Source organism: Mus musculus, chromosome 1, assembly GCF_000001635.26.
Source record: "Mus musculus strain C57BL/6J chromosome 1, GRCm38.p6 C57BL/6J".
Taxonomy (NCBI): domain Eukaryota; kingdom Metazoa; phylum Chordata; class Mammalia; order Rodentia; family Muridae; genus Mus; species Mus musculus.
The window spans coordinates 146,500,611-146,523,699 of NC_000067.6; the positions used below are offsets into that span (position 1 = coordinate 146,500,611).

At 31.1% G+C, this 23,089-nt stretch overlaps 1 protein-coding gene across 7 annotated transcripts in view; it reads left to right on the forward strand.

Moving 5' to 3' along the window:
• The window catches only part of Brinp3 (bone morphogenetic protein/retinoic acid inducible neural specific 3), a 406,844-nt gene that overhangs the window by 4,982 nt on the left and 378,773 nt on the right, over window positions 1–23,089 (forward strand). For all 7 annotated transcript variants that reach the window (NM_001357571.1, NM_153539.3, XM_030252958.1 and 4 more), the window contains one exon: window positions 14,058–14,343. In NM_001357571.1, coding sequence (NP_001344500.1) covers window positions 14,108–14,343 — 236 coding nt within the window. In that variant the 5' untranslated portion in view covers window positions 14,058–14,107. The remainder of the gene's footprint in view (window positions 1–14,057; window positions 14,344–23,089) is intronic.

Below are 23,089 nucleotides of genomic sequence, written 5' to 3' on the forward strand. Positions count from 1 at the left end.
CAACTTTGTTAAAGCATAGGTGTTTGGACTCCTGTTACGAATACATGCACACACCATCCTTACAGTTAACTGTGTATTAGACTGATGCTATTAAGTGCAATACAATTGCTTTCCCAAATAGTTCTGCATAGGCGTGTTCTGCACGAGGGAGAAGAAACATAGTTGGGGTCTTTATAACTTCTATTTCTTGCTGTTAAAAGGTATGTTCCTATCATTTTTCAAATGAAAAGATACTGGTAAGAGCAAGATTCAAAAATTTTTATTAATATAGAAAATGGACATTAATATTGATATACTTCCAGCATAAATGAAACTAGAATAACAGTATGGGACAAGATTAACATAAATCTATTTTTTTAATAAAAGAGAAGCCCATGTATGTTTGTAATTATGTTTAGGATATAGGATCAATGATATAGTTTTTTGAAGACTCTTTCCATTACTTACTTCCCCTCTGAAGAGGAAGTTCACGGGAAAAGTTGAACTTTGGAAGACTTTCTCCTGCATCTCCATTTTAGTTCTACCTCATTTATATTGTCCTAATAAGACTTGTTCTCACCAGTTTTATTTTCTTATTTCTCACATGAGTAACAAAGAGTAGAGTATGTTTTCTAAGGACATGCCAAGATAAAATTGAAAGGAGTTAAAGGCAAACATGCTACAAAAATACCACAATTCATCCACTCCAAGGATTCCTGTATCTTTGGATTTCTTAGTCTCAGTATAGTGTTATAACTTCTTAAGAACAAATGTTGACTCAACCCTTTTAATGTGACTATGAAGTATTCTTAGTCTATGATGTATTGGTGCCACCTGAGTTTTACTATTATTCCCCCTTTAAAAAGTAAAATAACACACTTGTTGAGGCATTGCAGATGTTGTTTTATTGACAGAATATTTACCTTGCATTTTATATTTTTAAGAAAGTACATACAGTTTTAGAAAATGAGGATTTTAATTGACTGCCTTCTTGCTATCAATTAATGAAAGAAAATGCTGATACTTAGTAGATTGATATTTATCAGTTTGATAATCTCTATTCTCAAATGAAATAAAAAGTAGTCTTATATAATAATGTTAAAGTGGTAAAAAATTAAATTGTATTTCATCGTATTTTTTATATATTCATAGTTTACTAAAGTGAAGGAGGATGACGTCTGAAGAGTTAGTGTTTTAATTTAGTAGTTACTTGGTGAATTTCATTTTAACACTTTGAAGTATTATTCTGGTCAGTATTTCAATATATCATTATGTATATTATATCAGTTTATAACTTCCATATTAAAATATATAAATTCCCATTGAGATCAAATGTTAGCAATACTACTTTCTGTTTTAATATCATTGTCTTTTGATGGCCAATTTTAATTGTTTAAATAATAAAAGTGTATAACAATGTTTATTCTCTTTTATAAAATAGAATCAAGTCTCTGAATTTGAAATTTAATCTGAGTACTAATGGGCTTTCCATTGACTCAATGCCCGAAAAATTTACCAAGAACTAGCTCATGACTATCTTAATGGTATCAAGTGGCAAACATAACCCCTCACAATGGTCTTCAAATATAATTGACATTTACATTTTTAGACTCTTATATCCTTTTTAAAAATATTTGATGATCCACAAAGAACATTTGTATTCAATTTATCACAAATATTTCTATCTCATTGAATGGATTTCACAGATAATTATTTTATATTATGAATCTACTGCTCTTAATAAAGTTTAAAATAAATAACGCAAAGAGTTTTCAAGTGTTTACTAATTTGTATTCAAAGTAACAAAGTTTTCATTCTTTAACAAGTGACATAAGTCCAATTGTGATCCAGTAGCAAATTTATTTCCCTCTAAGATGAATTTACATAATTAATACTTTTTGATGGATAGGATGCATTACTACATATTTAAGGATGAAATCAGTGTGTTGTTTGAAGGTTTATTTTCAATTAAGGAAATACAAATTGTGATGCAGAAAGTGATACATAATCTACATACTTGACAATACACTGAATCAGTATCTACTATTTTCAATTTTAATTTATTATTTGTAAAAGTTTATTATGCCTACAGTTTAAAATATACTTATCCATAGTCTGACCTATTTTACAAATTGTTTTAAGTATTGTTTTAATATATAAACCCTAATTTACCTAGATGCCTTAAGAGCACCCAAAGTATAACAAATTCTCCTTAATAGCTAATAAAGGAACTATCATATTATAGTTCCAGAAAATTAAATCTATAAAATACACATTTATTGATTGGATTAATAAATATATGAACATTACACTCAAACGTATTATAGCACTATGCTATGCAAGAATTATTCTCTCATAATGGTGTGTTTCATTTAAATTCCATTATAGATTTACTGTGAAGAAATACTTACAGATAGACTTATTCTTCCTGAATTCTATATCAGCCAACCTCATCAGGATTGAGCTAGATTTTATTAACTTTTCTGGACTCTTGCATCTTGTTAATTTTTAAATCTATCTCTAGAATATTACACTATTAAAAAACAATCCAGCCTTGGGAAGAACAGACCTGAGTGAGCATGCGTTTCAGATCGCTCAGATTCAAAGAGTGGCCAGTACACAACATGCAACTTTTTATATATTCCCTTTTTTATTCAAATGCAATTTCTATTTAAAACAATGAGATTCACAGACATAAGCTAGTTTGGGGAAAATGTTATTTTAAATAATGCATTTGAACATTATGGGTTTATTTAACTGCCATATTTAAAAATCACAATTTTTTCTTTATTGCTGTTGTTGATGGTTTTTTGTTTTTGTTTTTTGTCTAAAATCCATTAATTCAGAAAGCCAAAGCTAGGGAATTTTTCTGTCTTCAAAGCTAGCTAGTCTATGCTACATAGTTTTATCCCAGTCTCAGATATGAAGTGAGACCTTGTGTAAGAGACAAAACTAAATAAACCAAAACAAATCATGTTTATTCTAGTTGTTTATTATTGTGTAAAAACTGATATATGTATACTTTGAATACAGGAATCTTTGTGGCTGCTTTGAGATATGTTAATTAGCACAAGGTCTTCTATCACAGTTAATGTAAATATATAACACAACTATTGAAATTGGGAAGAGATTGGGATAGGTGATAAACCCAAGTGTCTGTTGTGTTTTTAATGAGTAAAAATCCTCATGGTTTAAAACATAATAAATGCTCTCTATCTTCCTCTTTCCATTATAACAATCTATTTCCACAACTTTACCACTAGAAACTGACTACCATTATTTTTAAATATAAAACAATCATTATTGAATAATATACACACAGTACTGTATTTGAATTGTAAGCTGCATATGGGAAACAAATTTGATCATATTTTGTAATGACAGTAAACTCTAGTATGTATGGTGAGGTTTTTGCATCTTTTTTTTTAAATCCAACCATAACTCTCATAATATTTAACATGTCATTGTTGAGTTTGTTTGGAAGGTATAAAAAATTCCAGTGTGTTGCATATAGGCTGGCAGGAGAGCCAAAGACCACTACTGCCTTACTGCATTTGAACCCATCCAGACAACAGCTAACTGAAGAATCAATTTTGATTTCAAGGAAGAGGCAGCTGCTCCTAAGAACTGTTTTGATGACCTATTAATATACTTGTTTACTTTCAATGATCCATAGTGCATAAAGCAAACAGAAATTTAATCTATCCATCTATCTCCTACATGGTTATTTCATCACAAAACTGACCAAAATTGGCTATATTTTGCTGTCTTTTAGAAATGTCTGAGGTAAACACAACTATTTCCTATCTATTGATATAAGTTGTCTATTGTAATGTAGTTATCACTAAGGTAGGCCTCAGTTAAGTGTGATAAATAGCTTTTCCTGTGACTATTATTTGTGAAATAATTTCTGTTATGTTCTACTTAGTTGATTTCCAAATTACTGTTCATTTCATAACATAACAGGAATATCTAATAGTCACTCTTCTCTAATTATCAGACATAATTTTGCCCACTTTATTTTTTTCTGAATTTTCTTCAAATATTTGATGGTTATTGAAATGTGGAAGATAAGCTATAATATATGTATATGTATACATATGCATATATATGTGTGTGTTATATTTAATGAAAATTTACATTAAGTTTTCTATCCAAATTTAGTGCATCAGCATTTGAACCTAGTAATAGTTAGGACTATTATAGGTCTTAAATTAATATTTTGCACAGAGTTGTTCTTGAAATTATTAAATTTTCTTAAATTTCTATTTTGAGGAACAGTATACAAGCAGATGCTTTCCATTAAAAAAAAAAAGCACTTAATTTCATCTCAGTATATTACTAACATCAGGTAATGTGAGACTATTTCATTAGCTAGTATATCTGTCACTCATGTCAGACATGCAAAGGTTAGTGAAGAGACACCATTCAATTAGAAATATGTACATTTCTGGCATCATCTGTCAGTAGGTATTCAGAAGGTACTGGAGAGCACTACCTACTTTTTTTTTTAATAGGTAATTCTGACTTAGTTTGCTTAGTGAGATAACCTCTATGTTTTTATTTTTGATTCTTAACAAAAACTATGTATTAAAAAGCTGTTAATTGTGTACATAAAGCATTAGAAATACAACAGAAACATGGCCGATCTAAGCAATGGTAAGGCAGAGGTCCACAAGTCTTTGTTATCTGAAGTATTCTCTGCACTTATTTAGCCAATAGGAGAGATGTGGTGCTTGCTTGCCCATTTCATTGTCATGAATGTCCAATCTTGATATTGTCAATATATCTCTCTTTAAAGAAGAGGTATTTTTAAGGATTCGGCCTAGAGAAAGGTCAATTCAAAATATATTTCTATTATGTATATTAAAGGAAAAAATTAAAGAGACAAAGAAGTCAGGAAATGAGAAAAAAGTGTTAGAATTCTAATTTTACACGATCTCATTCATTTTTTTTCAAAAGAATTCCAGATTCCTTAAATCAAGAACATTTTAATTTAATACTATTTAATTATTAGCTCATTTAGTTTTCATAATTAAAGTAAATAAAATCTCAGATTGACACCACAAGGACTTTCTTCACAAATTTTGTGTTTTATTATAGTTAAGTGTTTGTGTGTCAAATTCTATAAGGTCTGTGTCCCTGTGGGACTTGGTTGTTGAAACTAAAGGTATACTAGAAAAAAAGAAATAGTCACACATCCCTGTTTCATGCTGTGTAAAATATCGTGGAATTACCCTGTGGATGGAGTGGCATCTATAAATAGGAAGAAGACATAATTGGGAGCTACCAAAAAATTGTGAATCCTTCATACTTAATTTTCTTATATTTGGATAATGATTATCTGAAATTCTTCTCTGAAAAAATTATCTTTAATTTTAAGGAATTCCTCTATGGTCTGAATAATCAATCATAAGCTATTTAACATTTTTAAAAGCTGGGTCTTCCTTGAAAGTTAACTAAATTTAATTTAATTTTTATGCATATAGCCAGAGAACACATTATTATTTACATTTTTTAATAAAATAACGTCTAATTATGCTGTGACCTTTCTTTGCAAATTGGGTAAACTCTGAGGTATTTTTGGTCCTTCACAATACAAATTTTGTCTGTTCAGTGACCCAATTCTAGAGTTTTCTGGCTGGATTTTAGTGTACTTACTTAAGACTATTTCTAGTATGATTTTAGTTAGAAGAAGTATCATTTCTTTTGCTGAACAAATTTCTAGTGGTCATTTTGCAAATTGTTTGATAGTAACACTATTTTAAAGCATCTCAACATCTTTACTAAAAGAAAACTGAGGATGATATTCATGAAAGTAAGAGAATAATGATCACTATTTTCGAGTTTTATTTTATAAAGTATGAGTTATAAGATGTAAGACTTTCCAAAAAGGCATGAATGGTAAAGCCACTTTGGATCTTAGTGTCTGCAACTGTTATTTCCACTCTGTTTGTACACATATATTTGTTTAACCTTTATCTTAAATTGTCTTCTGTTTCACTGTTCTGAGACGAGAATATATTAAGTGTAATATATTATCAGTTGGCTCTAAAGTTCTCATGACACATGTTAAAAAAACAGTAAGGTATTATTCAAGGATGGTTTTAATGGGACTTTATAGTAAGAAAGTAATGTGCAATTCAGTTCTTAACAGAACAAAAAAGGATACGATTGTAGTAGATGAGTCAGTGGATGCTAAATGAACAGAGGGAAAATCAGATGAAAGAATATACTTGCTCAAAACATTTTTCAACGTTCTTCCAACGTGATGAGACCACACACCTGGAAAGTTCAAGAAGCGGAACCCAGACAGATAAGTAGGACATTTCTCTGTGGAAAGTCTGGATTTTGCAAAAGTGTGTGTAGCACACAACGCTTGCAGAAATGAAAGCATCACACACTAAGTAAGGACCCATGAAAACACAATTCAGAGAAGCCAGAAGGGAGTCGGATCCAGATCACAGTTCTCTCATACTTCTTTAGGTTTTCTTAAGTCATTTTATTTTTCATGTATGGCTGTTTTATTTGCATGGATATGTATGTACACTTCATGCATCTCTGGAGCTCATGGAGGTCAGAAGAGGGCCTCAGCTCCCCTTGAACCAGAGGTATGAGTGGCGAGGGTCAACATGTAAGTCCTCAGAATAAATCCCAGATATTCTTACAAGAGTAACAAATGCTTGAAATGTCTAGGCTCCTCAAACATTCTTTTAAAACTAGAATTGATTCCAATGGAATCAAAATTAATTTCCTAACAATAATTTCTGAACAGATTTCATTAGACTACTTTTGTGTGATTCCTTATGATGCTCACTACGAATTTTATAAAAATTTAAATATGCTCATCCACGCTGAAACTCCCATGTTTTAAGCTATCTGGTAGCCCAAAAAAAACATTTTCTCATGAGCTGGACACTGTTAAGGAATGGAACTCACCTTCTCTTCATTTTTCCTAATCAGTTCTACCATTAGGCAGCAACATTTAATGCCCTCTTTATTGGTAGGACAAGATTGTATTGACAGGATCAAGCAGGAGATTACTTCCCTCTGCAGTATGGACTTCCCACAGGAATACTCACCCTCATTAAGATGGAGAGCACTTAGAGCTGTAATTCAGAGGCACTGTGTTACCTTCTGAGTTAAAATAAATAAGGAGAAAGGGTCCTCTGGAATCGAGGCTTATCAGAGCTAAATATATCAAAGATTACCTTATATGGGCAGCTTTAACATATACAATGTGAAGGATGTGAGAACATTCATATTCTAAAGTAGACAGGAAAGACACCAATTAAGGACCTACTAAATACAATTCAGAGAAGCTAGACTGGAGTCAGATCTACAAGAGTAGGTGTATTAGAGAATGTAAAAATGTAGAATAATGTAGCACTCGTAAATCAACAGAGTGGGAATTTTTAGTATCAGAAGACACAGTGAACTAGCCTAGAAAGTTAGGGAGAAAGAATTAAACTCAGCATGTCTGCGTAAACTTTACTATGTACAAAATAGCATGTGCAGTGTTAGGAGACACAGGAGGAGCTAAGTAAACGCTGAGGAGGAGACTGTATTCTGAGTAGATGAGCAAAACTATGAAGAGGCTATCACCAGAATATTGAAAATTTCCAGAAAATCCCGAAGAATCAATCTAATATATCCATAATTTATTATTGTAATATGCTCTTAATTTTAATACTTATAACTCATGAAAAATTAAATTGTTAAAGAAAGTTATATTTATCACTCCAAAAGAATTTTAATATCAATGTTTTTTTTCACTGATAATTTTATTTAGTCCATGAATAACTAGTCTAGTTACTTTGATGACTTTGAGACATCTATCTCTCTGTGATTTATAGCTGTGTGGCTTTAAAAGATTCACAAATACATTGTAGTTGTTGAAAAAAAGCTATCAGTGCAAAATAAATTAAGATTTTTGTAGTTCTCATTTATGTCAAGGATATCAGAATAGCTAGTATTAAAATAATCCCACTAATACATATTATATTTTATACTTCTTACAAAACCATGTAATCAAGCAATCATTCTACACACCCACTAACGTGAAGGGGAGAAGATAGACCTATATGTGTGTAAAATTTATGGGTAAATATTGTAACATGTTCATAAATTCATTCTGTTAAAAAAATCACAAAATCTAGTTTATTTCACTACATTACAATTTATCACCTTTAAAAAAAATCCAATGTCTGGTATAATAAAACAATTTTAGGATATTTTAAGTCCAAAATTGTAGACCATCATTAACATTTCACTAAAGCAATAAATAAATGTAACCTCCCAAATCACCAGGCCACAAAGCCAAACACCAAAAGGCGCAAACATGTAGAAACACGCACATACACAGAGAAATTTGCTGTTTTATGTTTGTATAGGCATGTGATTTTCAAATTTACCATTTCTCAGTATTCGCTCCAATGCTGATTCATTTATTACAAACTTCATTTTTATAGAGAATACACGGAAATGTACTAACAGACATGCCACATTGTATACCAACATAAGAAAATATTAGTGACAGGCTTGTCATATCAGAGGATTCGGTAGTTGTTAATTTGGTTGAGAAAACTGTGTAAAGAGCACACGATTTTGACAGCCATATTCTTTTTCTCCTTAATTATCGAGTTCATTCCAAGTTATCAATCCTTTTGACCTTCTACGGAAAAGGCATTTTAGGCTTTCAAATTTCAGTCTCCATTTTATTATTATCGAAATGAAGAGTGACAAAACTGTGGAATATACATTGAGAGCCACCGTGAGATCTATTCTTGGTTCTTCTCGAAGAGGATCTGTTTGATAGTAACACATGTCTTTTATCGGTACAAATTATTTATAAAAATGACATAGTCAAAATGTTACTTGTGTTCTCCAACCATGATAACATGTTTGATCTTGATAGCCCTTTTCAATGATGTGTTATGGAATACGTTATCACTTTTATACTTGTGTCAATGATTTTTAATACCAAGACTGTTTTGCTTGTGGCTGCAGTGACGTCTCTGAATTAAAAGCTCTTGCAGATATAGCAGAGGAACCAGGTTCTGTATTCAGGACAGAAATATTTCTGTATTATATTCCTTGCCAAAGAAGCAGTATCCCTAGTCACAACAATGACCTATATCCATCTACAAATTATCACATTTTGCATATTGTAGATAATATTTATCTGTATTATGGCTTTCTAAATTATGAGCTATACCACATTGAAATTGAGCAATCACTATTCAGAAAAAATGTTGAAAAATTAGAGCAAAATATATACATTTTAACCCATTATTCATTTCTTATAAATTTAACAGACATTTGTTTCAGGGCCAGTCTTTATTTAATATCCAATAATTAAATTACATTCATATAATATATAAATTATACCCTATATATTTTAATTTTCAGAATGTTATAAATATATTATTTGATTCCATATTTTAAATGTCTTATTTAAATGAATATATTTTATATACATGTGTTTCTTAAAATAAATATAGCATTTGCATAGCTAACATATTTATTTTATAGTTTCTGTGTTTTATGTTTGCCAACTTCCACATTGCTAAGCAGGGAAGCAAAGCCTATGGAATAGTGTAGCACTTTCATGAGGCAGGACTTTAAATGCTGCTCTACAGCCTTCTAGAAATATGTGATGTTTCCCTGCCTTTGGCAGCATGGTGTAGGGGAGAGAAAGAATGAATGATGGAAAGATGTGTTTGTTATACTAGTCTGTCAACTTTCCTTGGGTTTTCCCATGGTTGAATTAAGTAGGAATTTTTGATGGAAATATTTTATGAAAATATTTATACATGAGCAGAAGTCAATCTAAATGATTATAATATATCTATATGGAGAAATTATACAGTTTCCATGTTGTTTTTGAAATAAAAGTGGTTTTTACTTAATATCTAATAAGTTAATGAAAAATGCATTGCAGTGCCAAAGATGAGACTCAGACATGGTCTACCAGTCTAAAGTTTTCAAATACTACATCAGTGAATTTTTATTTATTTTTTTCTTTTGCTTTTCCTAACATGATATTTTGACTGATGATTTTAGAATTTCCAAAAAAGAAAAACAAACAAACAAACAAACAAACAAACTCACAAGTTCAATTGGTATTACCCATATGCTCACTGTAGCATGCTAAAACTCCTACTTGCCTTAAAGAAAACTGAGTTCCTCCCAACCTGCGTTCCTCCCAGAAGCCATCATTTCTAGAAAACTACACTTGGGCATCCTTATCAGAACTTTTAAGACTTCTCTTTAATGGCTTCTTGTCTAGGCTGTTACTTTGGAGGTAGGGAGGGCTCATCAAAGTAGCCTTCTATGTCCCTCTTTCTCACTTGTGATCCTGCAGTCATTGATAACAGTGCAAAGTAGCTTCCTTGATGAGTAATCCTTAACATTGGGTTTTATATTCTTACTTTCAATCATATTAGAAATTTAATGATAATATTATACAAAATATTTGATAATATTTAAATTTTTATGAATTTCATATGCATTTTATATCCCGATTTAGATAAAGATAAGGTATTAAAATGGAATCAGGATCACAGAAAGCAAAGAAGGAATAGTGAGTGTCTACTTGAATATCTGTATTATTATTATTATTATTATTTATAGCACATATCATTTTTGAATGTTTTATGCAGTATGTTTTTTAAAGACCATTGATATTTTGCAAATAAATTTAGAATCTATAACACTCAACATAGAGTATTACTATATAAAATAGAATTTATAACAATATTATATGTAACACATATTTTTTAAAAAGTGAGAGTTCCTGTATTTATTTCCTTTTGTTATAGAAAGGACATCTTAGCAATACTAATCATAAAAATACATATCATACTAAATGTCATGGTTTTCTATTTAATTTTTATGATTTGTTTTCATTTTCTTCATTTTACTTTATTGTTCTTTTTTCCAAAAACAAAAACAAACAAACAAACAAAAGAATACTAGACAATTAAAGGTTCTAGAAAACAGTTTGAATCGACAATTTTAGTTCCAATTTTAGTCAGTTGGTTTTATAGTTATTCATGGAGGTCAAGATCACTTTACAGCTTTTTTTCATCTGAGGAAGAAACTTGATGAATTTGATTATTACCTTACTGATTTTTTTTTTCACTATTGGATCCTGTGACAGTCCATCTGCAGTTAGGCATTTATTCTCAGATAGTATCTACCACTGTACTAGTAAAACACAGGGCAAAGCAGCTCTATATAGTACTTGAGAAACTATTTCATAAAACCTTCTTTTATAGAAGGGTGATGCAGTCTACCATTCAGTCCAAGACCAGTGAGGTGTGCCCAGCTCAAGAGAGGAAACCAAGGCACAAAGGCAGCTTCAGACCTTACAAAGATGTCACAGCCATCATGAATTAAAGCAAGATCCTTTATCCAAACCTGGACTTCCCAGATGCTGTACAATTGATCTTGAGGAAGTTGAGCATGGTACTGACTTTAAGGTATCATTTTTCCAAGTTATTAGTCACACAAATCATCTTTATATAAATTCAGCAGACTAGTCAAAAGTATATTTTGCTAATCAGAAAGCTCTTGGAAGACAGTGTGGCTACAGATTTCTTTCATATCAAAATCATAATGCTTAAGGTTAGATATTTAATACAGATTTAAAAGAAATAATGTCTTTAAATGTATGCTCTGAGTTCATTTGTGCAATACAGATTCTTATTGGAAAAATTTAAAAATCCAATTCTTTTAAAAATAAAGTAGAAATTCATGAATGCTTGGCATAGACTAATAATATTTGTTGATGGCAAGGATATTACACCATATACTACAATCAATGAATGCAGATAAACAACAAAGTTATTAAAATATAGTCCCTATATAAGTGAGACAGAGTGTAGATACATTAATTTTAACTAAGACATTTGAAAGTTTTGACTAATTTGACAATGATGTTTGTAAACTAGCAGTGGCTATGAAATAATTCACATATGTTCCTACTTTTATCATATCATATAGGACCTGGTAATGAACTGCTTTACAAATACTTCCATGTGATAATTTTCAATGTTGCTTACAAAAGAGTTTTTCTTAATCAGAAGAGTGGAGCTATTTAATGAGATCAGGAAAGTCATTGTATTTTGTAGACACTTTCTGTAAGTTTGTAGAGTTCAAAATTGTGGTCCAGGTGGTTTTGTTATCATTATTGTATATTTTTATTTACAAATTATTTCTAAGTAGCTCTTTTATCGAAGCAGTTTAAGATTAAATAAAATACGGGGAGATGCAGATAGAACAGTAAATTAAGGCTATCAAATTCTCATCTGAATGCAAAAGAATGCAAAAGACATGCAAGCAACTACAAAATAGTTGACTTACTATTGTGAAATTTGGTTATATTATGAAGGATTCTGCAGGATAAAGCTTCTACCCTAAAACTTTCTACAACTGACAATGTGAACTCTTTATAATGTCACTTAAAAAAAAAAGAATGAGAAAGACAACTAAAGTCAAGTATTTCTAGAGCATATTGTTCATAATACATAGACATTATACAACATAGGCAGCCTAGCACAGAACTATTTGTAGGATTACACATTGGGGGTATTTTGCTGGGATTATATGTGTCTTTATTCTTGGAAGGGTATAGTATTATGTATTTAGTTCCAAAGTTTGTGAATATTCTATATTGTTTAGTTTCTGTGTTCACAAGTACTGTATACAATTATGTATGGATAAGACACAGTGTATACATGGATCACTTAAATCACTGGAAAAGAATTTAATTACAATTTCCCCAGTGATCAAGCCAAAAGTTTAAGTAAACATGAAAAAGATATTTCTGTACTTATACTTCCTTTCTTATACTATTATAAACATTGACCTACCTAGCTATTATCTATCTGTCTATATGCATATGTTTGATTGTGTACAGACACTTATGTATCACTGTGTTCTTTGAGTAATTATTTTATTCCACACTTAGTTAGATAATATAGATGTTATCTGAATAATTTAGTTAAAATGCATTTCTCAAAACAGCTAAAATAGCTAGGTGAAATGGTGTACACACTAACGAGTCAAGAGAATGAGACAGATTTAGCTGGAGGGTAGTCTGTTCTACATAGATTTTGTCTTTAAAACAAACATAAGCAGATCCCCTGAAATAATTATAAGAGCTGATTATGCTCAATCAGCTGAATTGGGTTTAATTTCAAAACAAACAAACAAACTCACTAACTAACTAGCAACTTAAGGCAGGAGTGGTAGCATGCAGAAATGAAAACCCAAGACTCTTATGAAGAGAAGAAAGACAGAGAGGGGAAATCCCAAAAAACTCTAGATAAGTATTATCGGCATTTGTTCAGAATAGCCTACCTTAAAGGAAGTGGAGAGCAAGAAGAACACAACTGAGGTTGTTTTCAATGAGGTTGTTTCACACATGCAGTGTGACTCATGTATATGTGAATTCAGACATATTAAAGCCACACTCACATACACACACTATACCTATCTATATCTAATATATCTCTATCAGTATATATCTATATATTCATGTTAGGATACACACACACACACACACACACACACACACACACATATAATGTAAATATTAAAAATAAATTAGAAAATAAAATATCAAAAATACCTATTGTCAAAATTTATTATGCACTTATTTATTTGCTTCATTTAATATAAATTTTATATAGTTTAATATAATAATTTAATAAGCAAATGCTATTATTTTGATTATGTAGAATTTTCCAAATAAGTTAGTAGAAAAAATATTTGCTCAAGCTTATTATGGCTTAAGATATTTAATGAATAATCCACTGGATGGCATTGTTATGACATGGCATATAATTTACTTAATGATTTCACTTTCTATTGAACTAGAAATTTAGACAAAGTATAAAAATTATATAGCTCTGAAACAAAAGGTAATTTTGTTTTTCTTCTTGTTCAATTCAGCTACAGTCTAGTTTAAAAACATTTTAATAGGGTAAGATAAGACAAGTTTGGCAGCTCAGCACCTCAGTAGATGTAGTCTCTTGAAGGGTAACTAATTGCCTTTGTGTTCTGTCTAGGTGTTGAGGGAAAGCTGAGAGGATGACGGCTCTAAGTCCCCAGTGGAAGCATGATATGGCGGCGCAGAGCTGGTGCTGAACTGTCCTCTCTGATGGCTCTATGGGAGTGGATAGTACTGAGTCTTCATTGCTGGGTTTTAGCGGTTGCTGCTGTCTCTGACCAGCATGCCACAAGCCCCTTCGACTGGCTCCTCTCTGATAAGGGACCCTTCCATCGCTCACAGGAGTACACAGATTTTGTGGACAGAAGCCGACAGGGATTTAGCACAAGATACAAGATATACAGGTATGAAAGAAAGACAATGACAAGTAGCATATTTGTAGGTCGTGTGTCAATAAGGGCTGCTCCAATGAAAAGTAGCAGAAGGGTTATCATTACTTTTAAAAACTTTTATTAGTCTTCAGCCTAAACGGGAATAAATAACTTGTAATTAATTAGTCACTGAGAAGTTTTGTCTACTTGTCTACGTTTATAAGAAAGTAATTGTATATTCTTAAGCTTGAAAAAAAGTGAAAGGATTAATATAAATGAGCACCAGACAGATGCATATGATAGGAAACAACACAGAAAGGTCTCAGATATGTTTGCAAACGTTTTTTTAAAAAGTGAAGTCTAAGTTGTACAAAAGAAGCCATATACTGGGACAAGCAAAAGCTGCTTATACCCACGTAGCCCAGAGAGTCCATCGACCAGATGATTGCTAGGGCTCACTTAAATGAATTAGATCATGATTATATTTGCCATTAACGATGTTTATGCAAATTATTGCTTTGGATTGTTTCTTTGGACTCCAAGTTTTTGGCATTTGTGAAGGTAAATTTTAGCTAATCATTTTTCTGTCTGTGACTACTCAGATAGTGTTCTATAAATATTTTATTTTATGCAGTATGTGCACCAGAGGGCAGTGTGTTTCAGGTCTGTGCATAGTCTTTTATATAGAATAAAAAAAAAGATAAGCTTTATTTACAGACCATATTTGCGGAAGATGCAAATATATACAAGTTCCATTTATTGTTTAATTGCCCTCCCCCAATGCCTTAGTCCATACAAAGCAACATTGTGTCTATAAAGCAGGAGAAAAAAGTCTTAGTCTGAACCTTTAAAGACAGTGATATATATATATTAAGAACCTTCTGTCTAAATTTATCAGATAGAGAAGGCATGAGATTTCGAGTTGTGCATTTTTTGTGAATAATTGCTGGTTTAAGAAGCTCCTCTTTACAAACTCTGTAAAACTGGACTTTAAGACTGTGAATGTCTATCATTTAAGCCATACAAGATTTTTGACAGACTGGCAGACTGACAAGAAAGCATTGATCTATGTTGTCCTGGGGGTCTTTCTGGAGCTTTAAGATTTCCTGTGTGCTTGTTCTGGGGACTTGGTCTATTGGCCAAAAGTGTGTGAATAGCAGACTGTTTTCATATGTTTCTTCAGGTTTTTAGTTGAACCAACATCATTATTTGGGTCACAACATTTAAAAATATGGAAGGAAAAAAATTTGAGAGTCTCTTCAAGGTTCATCTACTGCTTGGTCTTTGGGAATTTTAAAATGACTTTGACTTCTGTTTGTCTTCCTCGTGTTTTTTTTTTTTTTTTTTTTTTGTGGTTTAAATAGCATATTCTGATGTTAAGTAGATTTAAAAATCAAAGCTTAAAATCCATCTGTTCTGAGCTGGGTTATAACATTTTAAATGCTTTTGTGCTTTTCTAATGATGCAATCTTCATTGATAATTGGTTTGAAATGAATAACACAACCTCTTCATTGGAGATTTTCAGTGTTGGTGAGAAGAGGACTTGATTTGTCCAAAGGGCATTAAGTACAGAGGTTGCTATATAACTCTCCAAACAATGTCGTGTATGCAAAAAATTATTTTGAAGCTATTGACTTCATTTTTTGAAAGTTTGGACAATCAGAATTAGACATTAAAATAATTTTATAGGGGTTGTCCCTTTTTTGTCCTTTATTTTTCTTAAAAATCAGTTTTAGATGTTGGGCAGTGGTGGCACATGCCTTTATTCCAGAACTCAGAAGGCATAGATACAGGCACATCTCAGAGTTCAAGGTCAGTCGAGGGTCTACAGAGCAAGCACCAGGACTATACAGAGAAATCATGTCTTGCAAAAAAATATAAAATAAAGTCATATTGACTCTTTAAATTTTTTAATATATTTGCCATAAATACTGATATGGAAATTATAGATATTAACAACACAGATGGAAAATTAATATATTCCACATTATCTACTTGGCTTATCATTTTAAAGACCATATGATTTTCTAAAGTAATCAGCCATATCTACTATTGCTTATGACTGCCATAAAATCCTTCATGTGGCATATTTTATTGCCAAATCTTCTGGAAGACATTAGCTCTGAAATTAGAACATATTAAGCATGATAACATAATTAGGTCAAATTTCTTTCACGAGTCTTTCTTCATTTCATCTCCCTTTCTGGAAGCATATCTTCTATTTCACTTCAAATACTAGAGCAAGATGAGATTATTAAAGATCACTGGTTTCACATACCCCAAAACAGTATGAAATTATTTTCTCTCTTTTCAATAAGGTACAATTTTTGTTTATTGCTTTTTGTTTGTTTGTTTGTTTTTCTTTTTGTAAAATAAAAAGTCCTCTGTCTGTATTTTTTAAAACAAGCAAATATAAAGTACTATTAAATTTTATTTCTGGAAATTATGGGAGCAGTTTCTCATTTGAGATGTGCAGCACCCTCTTTGCTGCAGAACTCCCTTTGCTGTAAAGTAATGATGCAAATAACCTCCCTTTGCCATGTTAGAAATAAAATTTTACAAGTGTAAAATGATAGATATTTGTATTACTACTATTCACTATGTAATATTGTGACATATTAAACTGTGAAACCTTTGTTATTTATTATTGCATTTTATTTAAATGGTTTGCCAATTTTTTTTTGTTTTGGTTTGTTTGTTTACTAAATTGGGCGAGTTTAAACAGAAGTGCCTGAGAACTTATACTGAAAATTTTATGAGTGACTCCAGGAGTTCTCCATGGCTTAGCATCTGGAGGATATAGAATATTAGTACGATGCTTCTGTCCTTTGGTTGTAATTAAAAAATGGAGTGTTAAATGATCTTTCATGCTTACATATGGTTTGAAAAGAGAATTAAAGCATACAGCATTAAAAGGTAACATAAGGGTCTGTGGACACATGGCTCCAGAGGACCAAGAATCAATTCTAAGCACTTGCATGATGACTCACAATCAGCCATACTTGTAGGTCAAAATAATCCAATGCCCTTTTATGACCTCTATTGGCCTGACATTGGCATGTGATACATAGGCACATCTAGGCAGAACACCCATAAAAATAGACACAAAATAAAGCTAAATAAATCTTTAAAATAACAAAAAAAGAACCAATAAAAGCAGTTACACTGTAGACATGTTTGCCAGTGAAACATGAAGTAGAAATAAAATTACTTGGTTTATAATAGGAACTTAACTTCATAATTACATGGCAAAGATATCTAAGGCAGTGAGTCCAACAGTGTTTGTACAAGTTTCTCCAGCAAGTCAACGTAACAAGGTATATTGATAAATCTCCACTTAGCAATTTAACACCTTACAGGGAGCTAACATGAGGACATTTCTATCAATAATGCAAGCTGATGTCTCTCTTGAACCACTCCTGTGTGTTCCAAGCTCATGTCCCTCATAAATTTTGCTCCTTTAATAGAAACTACACAGAGTTTAAACTTCGAATATAGTTTTTAAAAGTTCTTTTGACTTTTCTTATCCAATTCTTTAGTAAACCACCTGCAGAAATAAACTGTGATGGTATGTGGGTGATTTTCTTAGAATTCAAAATAAGTATAGATAAGCAATAGTATTATAATTTGGTTTTTTGCTTTCTGAGAGGAATTTTTCAAAGAATGCTGTAATGCAACAGTAGAAAAAAATTATCATCCGTTCTGTGCTTTGCTGATTCTTAACCAAGCTTCTTGAATAAATTTTTAAAAGGGACATGACTAAATATATTACTAAATACAAATACATTATCTTGAACTTTATTTCTTGAAGTTTAAATGCAAGTAAAGCAATGCTGTTTGTCACATAAAAAAATATAGATATAAGTGCTACCTTCTGGAATGTCCTTGATAGTATGCTGTTTTTATAAAGCCATATATATATATATATATATATATATACATACATACATATACATATATATATATATACATATATATATGTGTCTATATATACATATATTATATATTCATGCATTTTGCTATTCATATTTAGAGAAAATAATTTAAAAGAAAAAATCTTGCAGTGGTTATCTGTCTAAAAAATATACAGACTTACATGAATGCTTCTCATATCACAGAATATGTATCCAATGTGAAAGGGTCGTTGATTCATTAAATAATTCTTTGTTAGGGGTGTTATTACAAAAACATAAGTCCAATATATTATTATTAACATATGCATAAATATGTATTTTCATGCTAAAATAATGTTCATAGAACGAAAAATTTCCAGATGAATAATATGAATATCTTCACAGTATTGGGATTTTAAGGATCATAAGGCAATACACATGAACCCAGTTATCACTCAGGAATAACAACATTGACCTGAATATAGTGAACATTAGTCGCAAGTTGTGCTCTATGAGAAAATCTTCAGTGAAGGAAATACAATATGTTTATATATAGTGTGATTAAGCAAAAACAAGCAGCTTTTTGGGAACAACATTAAAATTGTAATTCTTATGCTGAAATTAGAAAAATCTAAGATAACGATAACATCATATTTTTCTCTCTATATATTGACATTGATCAAATGCTGATGTCTTACAATTAAAATCTGTAGTCATAATACAAACATTGCAAAGAGAATGTTACAAGCTTTGAGTTAAAATAAGACGGTGTCAAAGCGAGCTAATAGTTCCTTGGAACTATCTCCAAGTTCAATATATACATTTGAAGATTTTTAAATATTCATAAACTGCATACAAATGCAGTTTTATGTTCCATTATTTTTCCATAATAAATCCATTGCTAAAAGAAAGAATCATTTCTTAATTAATTGTTGTTTATAACATACATATGTTTTCTACAATTCAAAAAAATAAATATTCAAAGATTTTATATACAACATAGGATAAAGTGGGAAAATATGAGAGCATTCATATAAAAATTTGTTGAAATATTTCTTTCATAATTACAATAAAATAAAAGTCTCCAGTATAAATGATTTTATTGGATTGAAATATCCTGATCTTTATAAATATCTCTACCTGTGTTAAATACATATTGATAGATCTCACTCAGTAAATTAATCTTTTAAAATAATATATATATATATATATATATAGAGAGAGAGAGATAGATAGATACACACACACACACACACACACACACACACACACACACACACACACACACACTGGTGTCAATGACCTAATGAAATTTGTAATTGTATTAGGTCAAATAATTTTGGGATGATTTTCCATATAACAGCATAATGTATCAAACTATTATTTATTATGAAGGTAGGTAAGGCAAGGATTTATATATTTTTTCTTTTCTTTCTTTTATTAATGATTCCATTCACTTACATCTTAAATGATATTCCACTTCTCGGTTACCCTTCCCCCAACCCCCGATCCTGCATGTTCCCTCATCCCTCCCCTTTGCCTGTATGAAGGTGCTCCCTCACCCACCAACACCTTGCCAGCATCCCCAGACACTGGGGCATCAAAATCCCTCAGAACCAAGGTCCTCCCCTCCCACAGCTCTCAGGTAAAGCCATCTTCTGTCACATATAACATGGATTATAAAGAAGACATAGATTGGAGAACTGTCGTAATAATTTACACATACTGAAGTAAAATTCATAGAGTTTGTTTACTTAGTGCCTTTTAAATCCTGAAATAATCTTCTAAAATCTCCAACAAAATAAGATCTACAGTTGATAACATTAAAACTCAGAAAAACACATAAATTAGGCTTGAGAGTGAAATGAATGTCAAGACATGGAAGGAACGTCAGTAGTTTAACAATTGGAAAATCATTTTAACCTCCAAAATAGAGTTGTCCTAACCATCTGGGCAAGAGCGGCAGACAGGAAGTCAATTCAAATCCAGATGTCAGTGTTATCGTTGCTTTCAGGTGTCCACAAGCTCAGAAAAGCTGTCACATGCTTCATAAGAAGATAGGCAGTTTCCCTTGTCTGTGGACCTAATTTGTGATGTAGTCATACTGCAATGACTTCTTCATCATATATGTAGGAAATGATAGAACAATAAAAGGATATAGAAATTTGAAAAATATACCGTATGCTATCTTGTGAAATGCATTATTTGTAAGATGGTATTTATTTATATTTTAATTGATTTTGTCATGTTTCCTTACGTTTATCTGGAAAGTCTAGGAGGAAACGCATGAATAGTGATAGTGAGCATAGTTTCTAAATTAGATGGAGAGGTGGTTTTCTAGAACTCGGTTCTAATGCCCAGAATCTGGGAAAAATCTAGGTATGGCCTTGTATTTCTATAAACTCAGTAAGAGATCCTACATCAAAAAATAAGCAGGAGATGGATATAGGAAAATAAATTATGTCAAATTCTGGTCAGTACATGTTTACAGGCTGCATGGGTAAGCACAGCCTTATACATGCATGCATACACAAAACTATACCAAACACATATACAAAGACACATGCGCACAGAAACATAAAGTGTCTCAGTTCATTTCTTAGCAACATGTGTGTTCTGAAAAAATTCACTTTATGAAACCCAATGCAGAGAAATATAAGGCAATAACACAGCTGGATTTGTGCTCTACAAAACTTTGGGTGAATATCCTGGTTACTGAAGGAAGGAAGTAAGAAGTGTTTTACCATGGCAGATGAAGGAGCTAGTAATCATCTTAAACCGCAGTGGTAGGGTTCAGTTTTCATATTCATTACACACAAACACAGATGTTCCTTAACTATTAAACACACTTGTAAGCATACCATCACATTTTAAAGTTCTCAAAATATTACTCTAATGTTGTAATGTTATAAATATACAGAAGTGATTTTAAGAAAATTAGTTGCTCTGAATTTTGAAAGTACTACAATACTATTGACAACCAATAACATTTCATTTCAGTAATAAGAAAGTTTCAAAAATCTTTGAAAGCTCAGTAAAATAAATAAAACTAATCCATAAAAGTTGAGAAAACAATATTTTGTTGTATTATGTTGATGTATTTTACAAAAAAATGAGCCCAAGTAAAATTAAATTCCAAAACAGTTTCAAATAACTATAAATAAAATAAGACATATCAAAATTATTATAATAAAAGTATAAAAACTAATAAAGATTATCTGTTCCTGATTTTTTATTAACTCTTTGTGAATGTAAAAACATTTTATTTCATAGACTGGACATACATAAAATTCCTTAGAAGTCTTTTAGGAAATGAAAATATATTTTTGTCACAGAGTCAAAATAGTAAACAAGCTTAATCCTGTCTCTGTTGTATAGTTGTTTTCTTTCACATATGATGCCTCTGAGTCCCACATAAAATGATCCTGAATCCCATGTTACAAATCATTATTTGATGGCATGTACCCGATGGACTTTCTTACCCTTGAATGTCACTGCCACTTAAGCAATCTGCTAATTCATATTAATCAGAATACAGAAGCTGATTTTTTCTTACTTTTATTTTTATCTTTCTATTTATACTTTTGTTCTTTGAGCAAGACAATAATTTTCCTAACAAGGATAACTCTTTATATTTACATCTGCCTGACTTAAAACACAAAGCTCATCTCAACAAAATATCTTTTGTCATAATGATAAACAGGCATTTTAGGTTATTTTTTCAACCCTTTGGGATTAATCAATTCTGTGAAGACAGATTCCTGAGATTTTAGCATCTTTACCTTTATTATACTTTTGAAACCACAATTGTGATCATAACTACTCAGTTTCACCACTATATATATTTTTTCAATGATAAGATCAGTCATCCTATAGTAAAAATAAAATGGGAAGTCAAAAGAATTTGTAGATCAGCTTTTTACCTCAAGTCAAGTTTTGGGCTTTATAACTCTCTGTATTTTCTGGTCTTTTACAATTATTTTATAAATACATCCTTCATAATAACAGGGGAGAGTTTTTATACTATTGTGTGTTCCGGTATGTTTGCTATAAAACCTATTACTTCTCTCTCTGATATCTCCAAGTCTTTTGTTTCTTATATATGATTTTTCAGTGGTTTTCACATAATGGTCGCTATTAGTCCTAGTGGTTGAATTTCTGAAAATTATTTCATTAGCCTGAAGCACAACGCACAGTGCGGTGATAAATTATGAATAGTCTAGGCAGAGTTTTACACACAAGTAAACACAATTACTGAGCACATTTATTCAGTGTATCTACCACTGAGACTAAATCATGTAACTGACTTTAAATTTTGTTAATCTTAATTCAGAATTTAACTCTACCTAGAAATTTATACTGTCAACACTCAGTGGAAATATGAGCATAATTCCTTTTAAGAATAAATTCATTAATTTATGATGGTTAGGATTATAATTCGATTCCTAAAGAGTCTATTCTTAAATTCAAGTGTAAATAGTTTCTTTATTATATTTAAGAATGTGCTTTTAAATTAACTAGTTAAAATTTATATTTTTTTTTCATTTTTATTGTTTGTTTTATTTATTTACATTTCAAATGTTATCCCCTTCCCCAGTTTACCCTCCACAAACCCGCATCCCATCCTCTTCCCCTGCTTCTATGAAGGAGCTTTCTCCCTCATCCACCCACCCACTCCTTCCTCAGCATGCAACAAATTTTATGTTTTATTTTGTAATTGAAATTATATTTTTTTTGCTATTGAGATGAAAACGTAAAAATACCAGTTCATGTGGTTTTTTATGCATGGTTATGAATCATGTACTAAGGATGAATAATTACAGCTTTAATATGAGTAAGTAAATTGATTATTTGGTGTGTTTAGTTGCATCTCACCATTAACCCT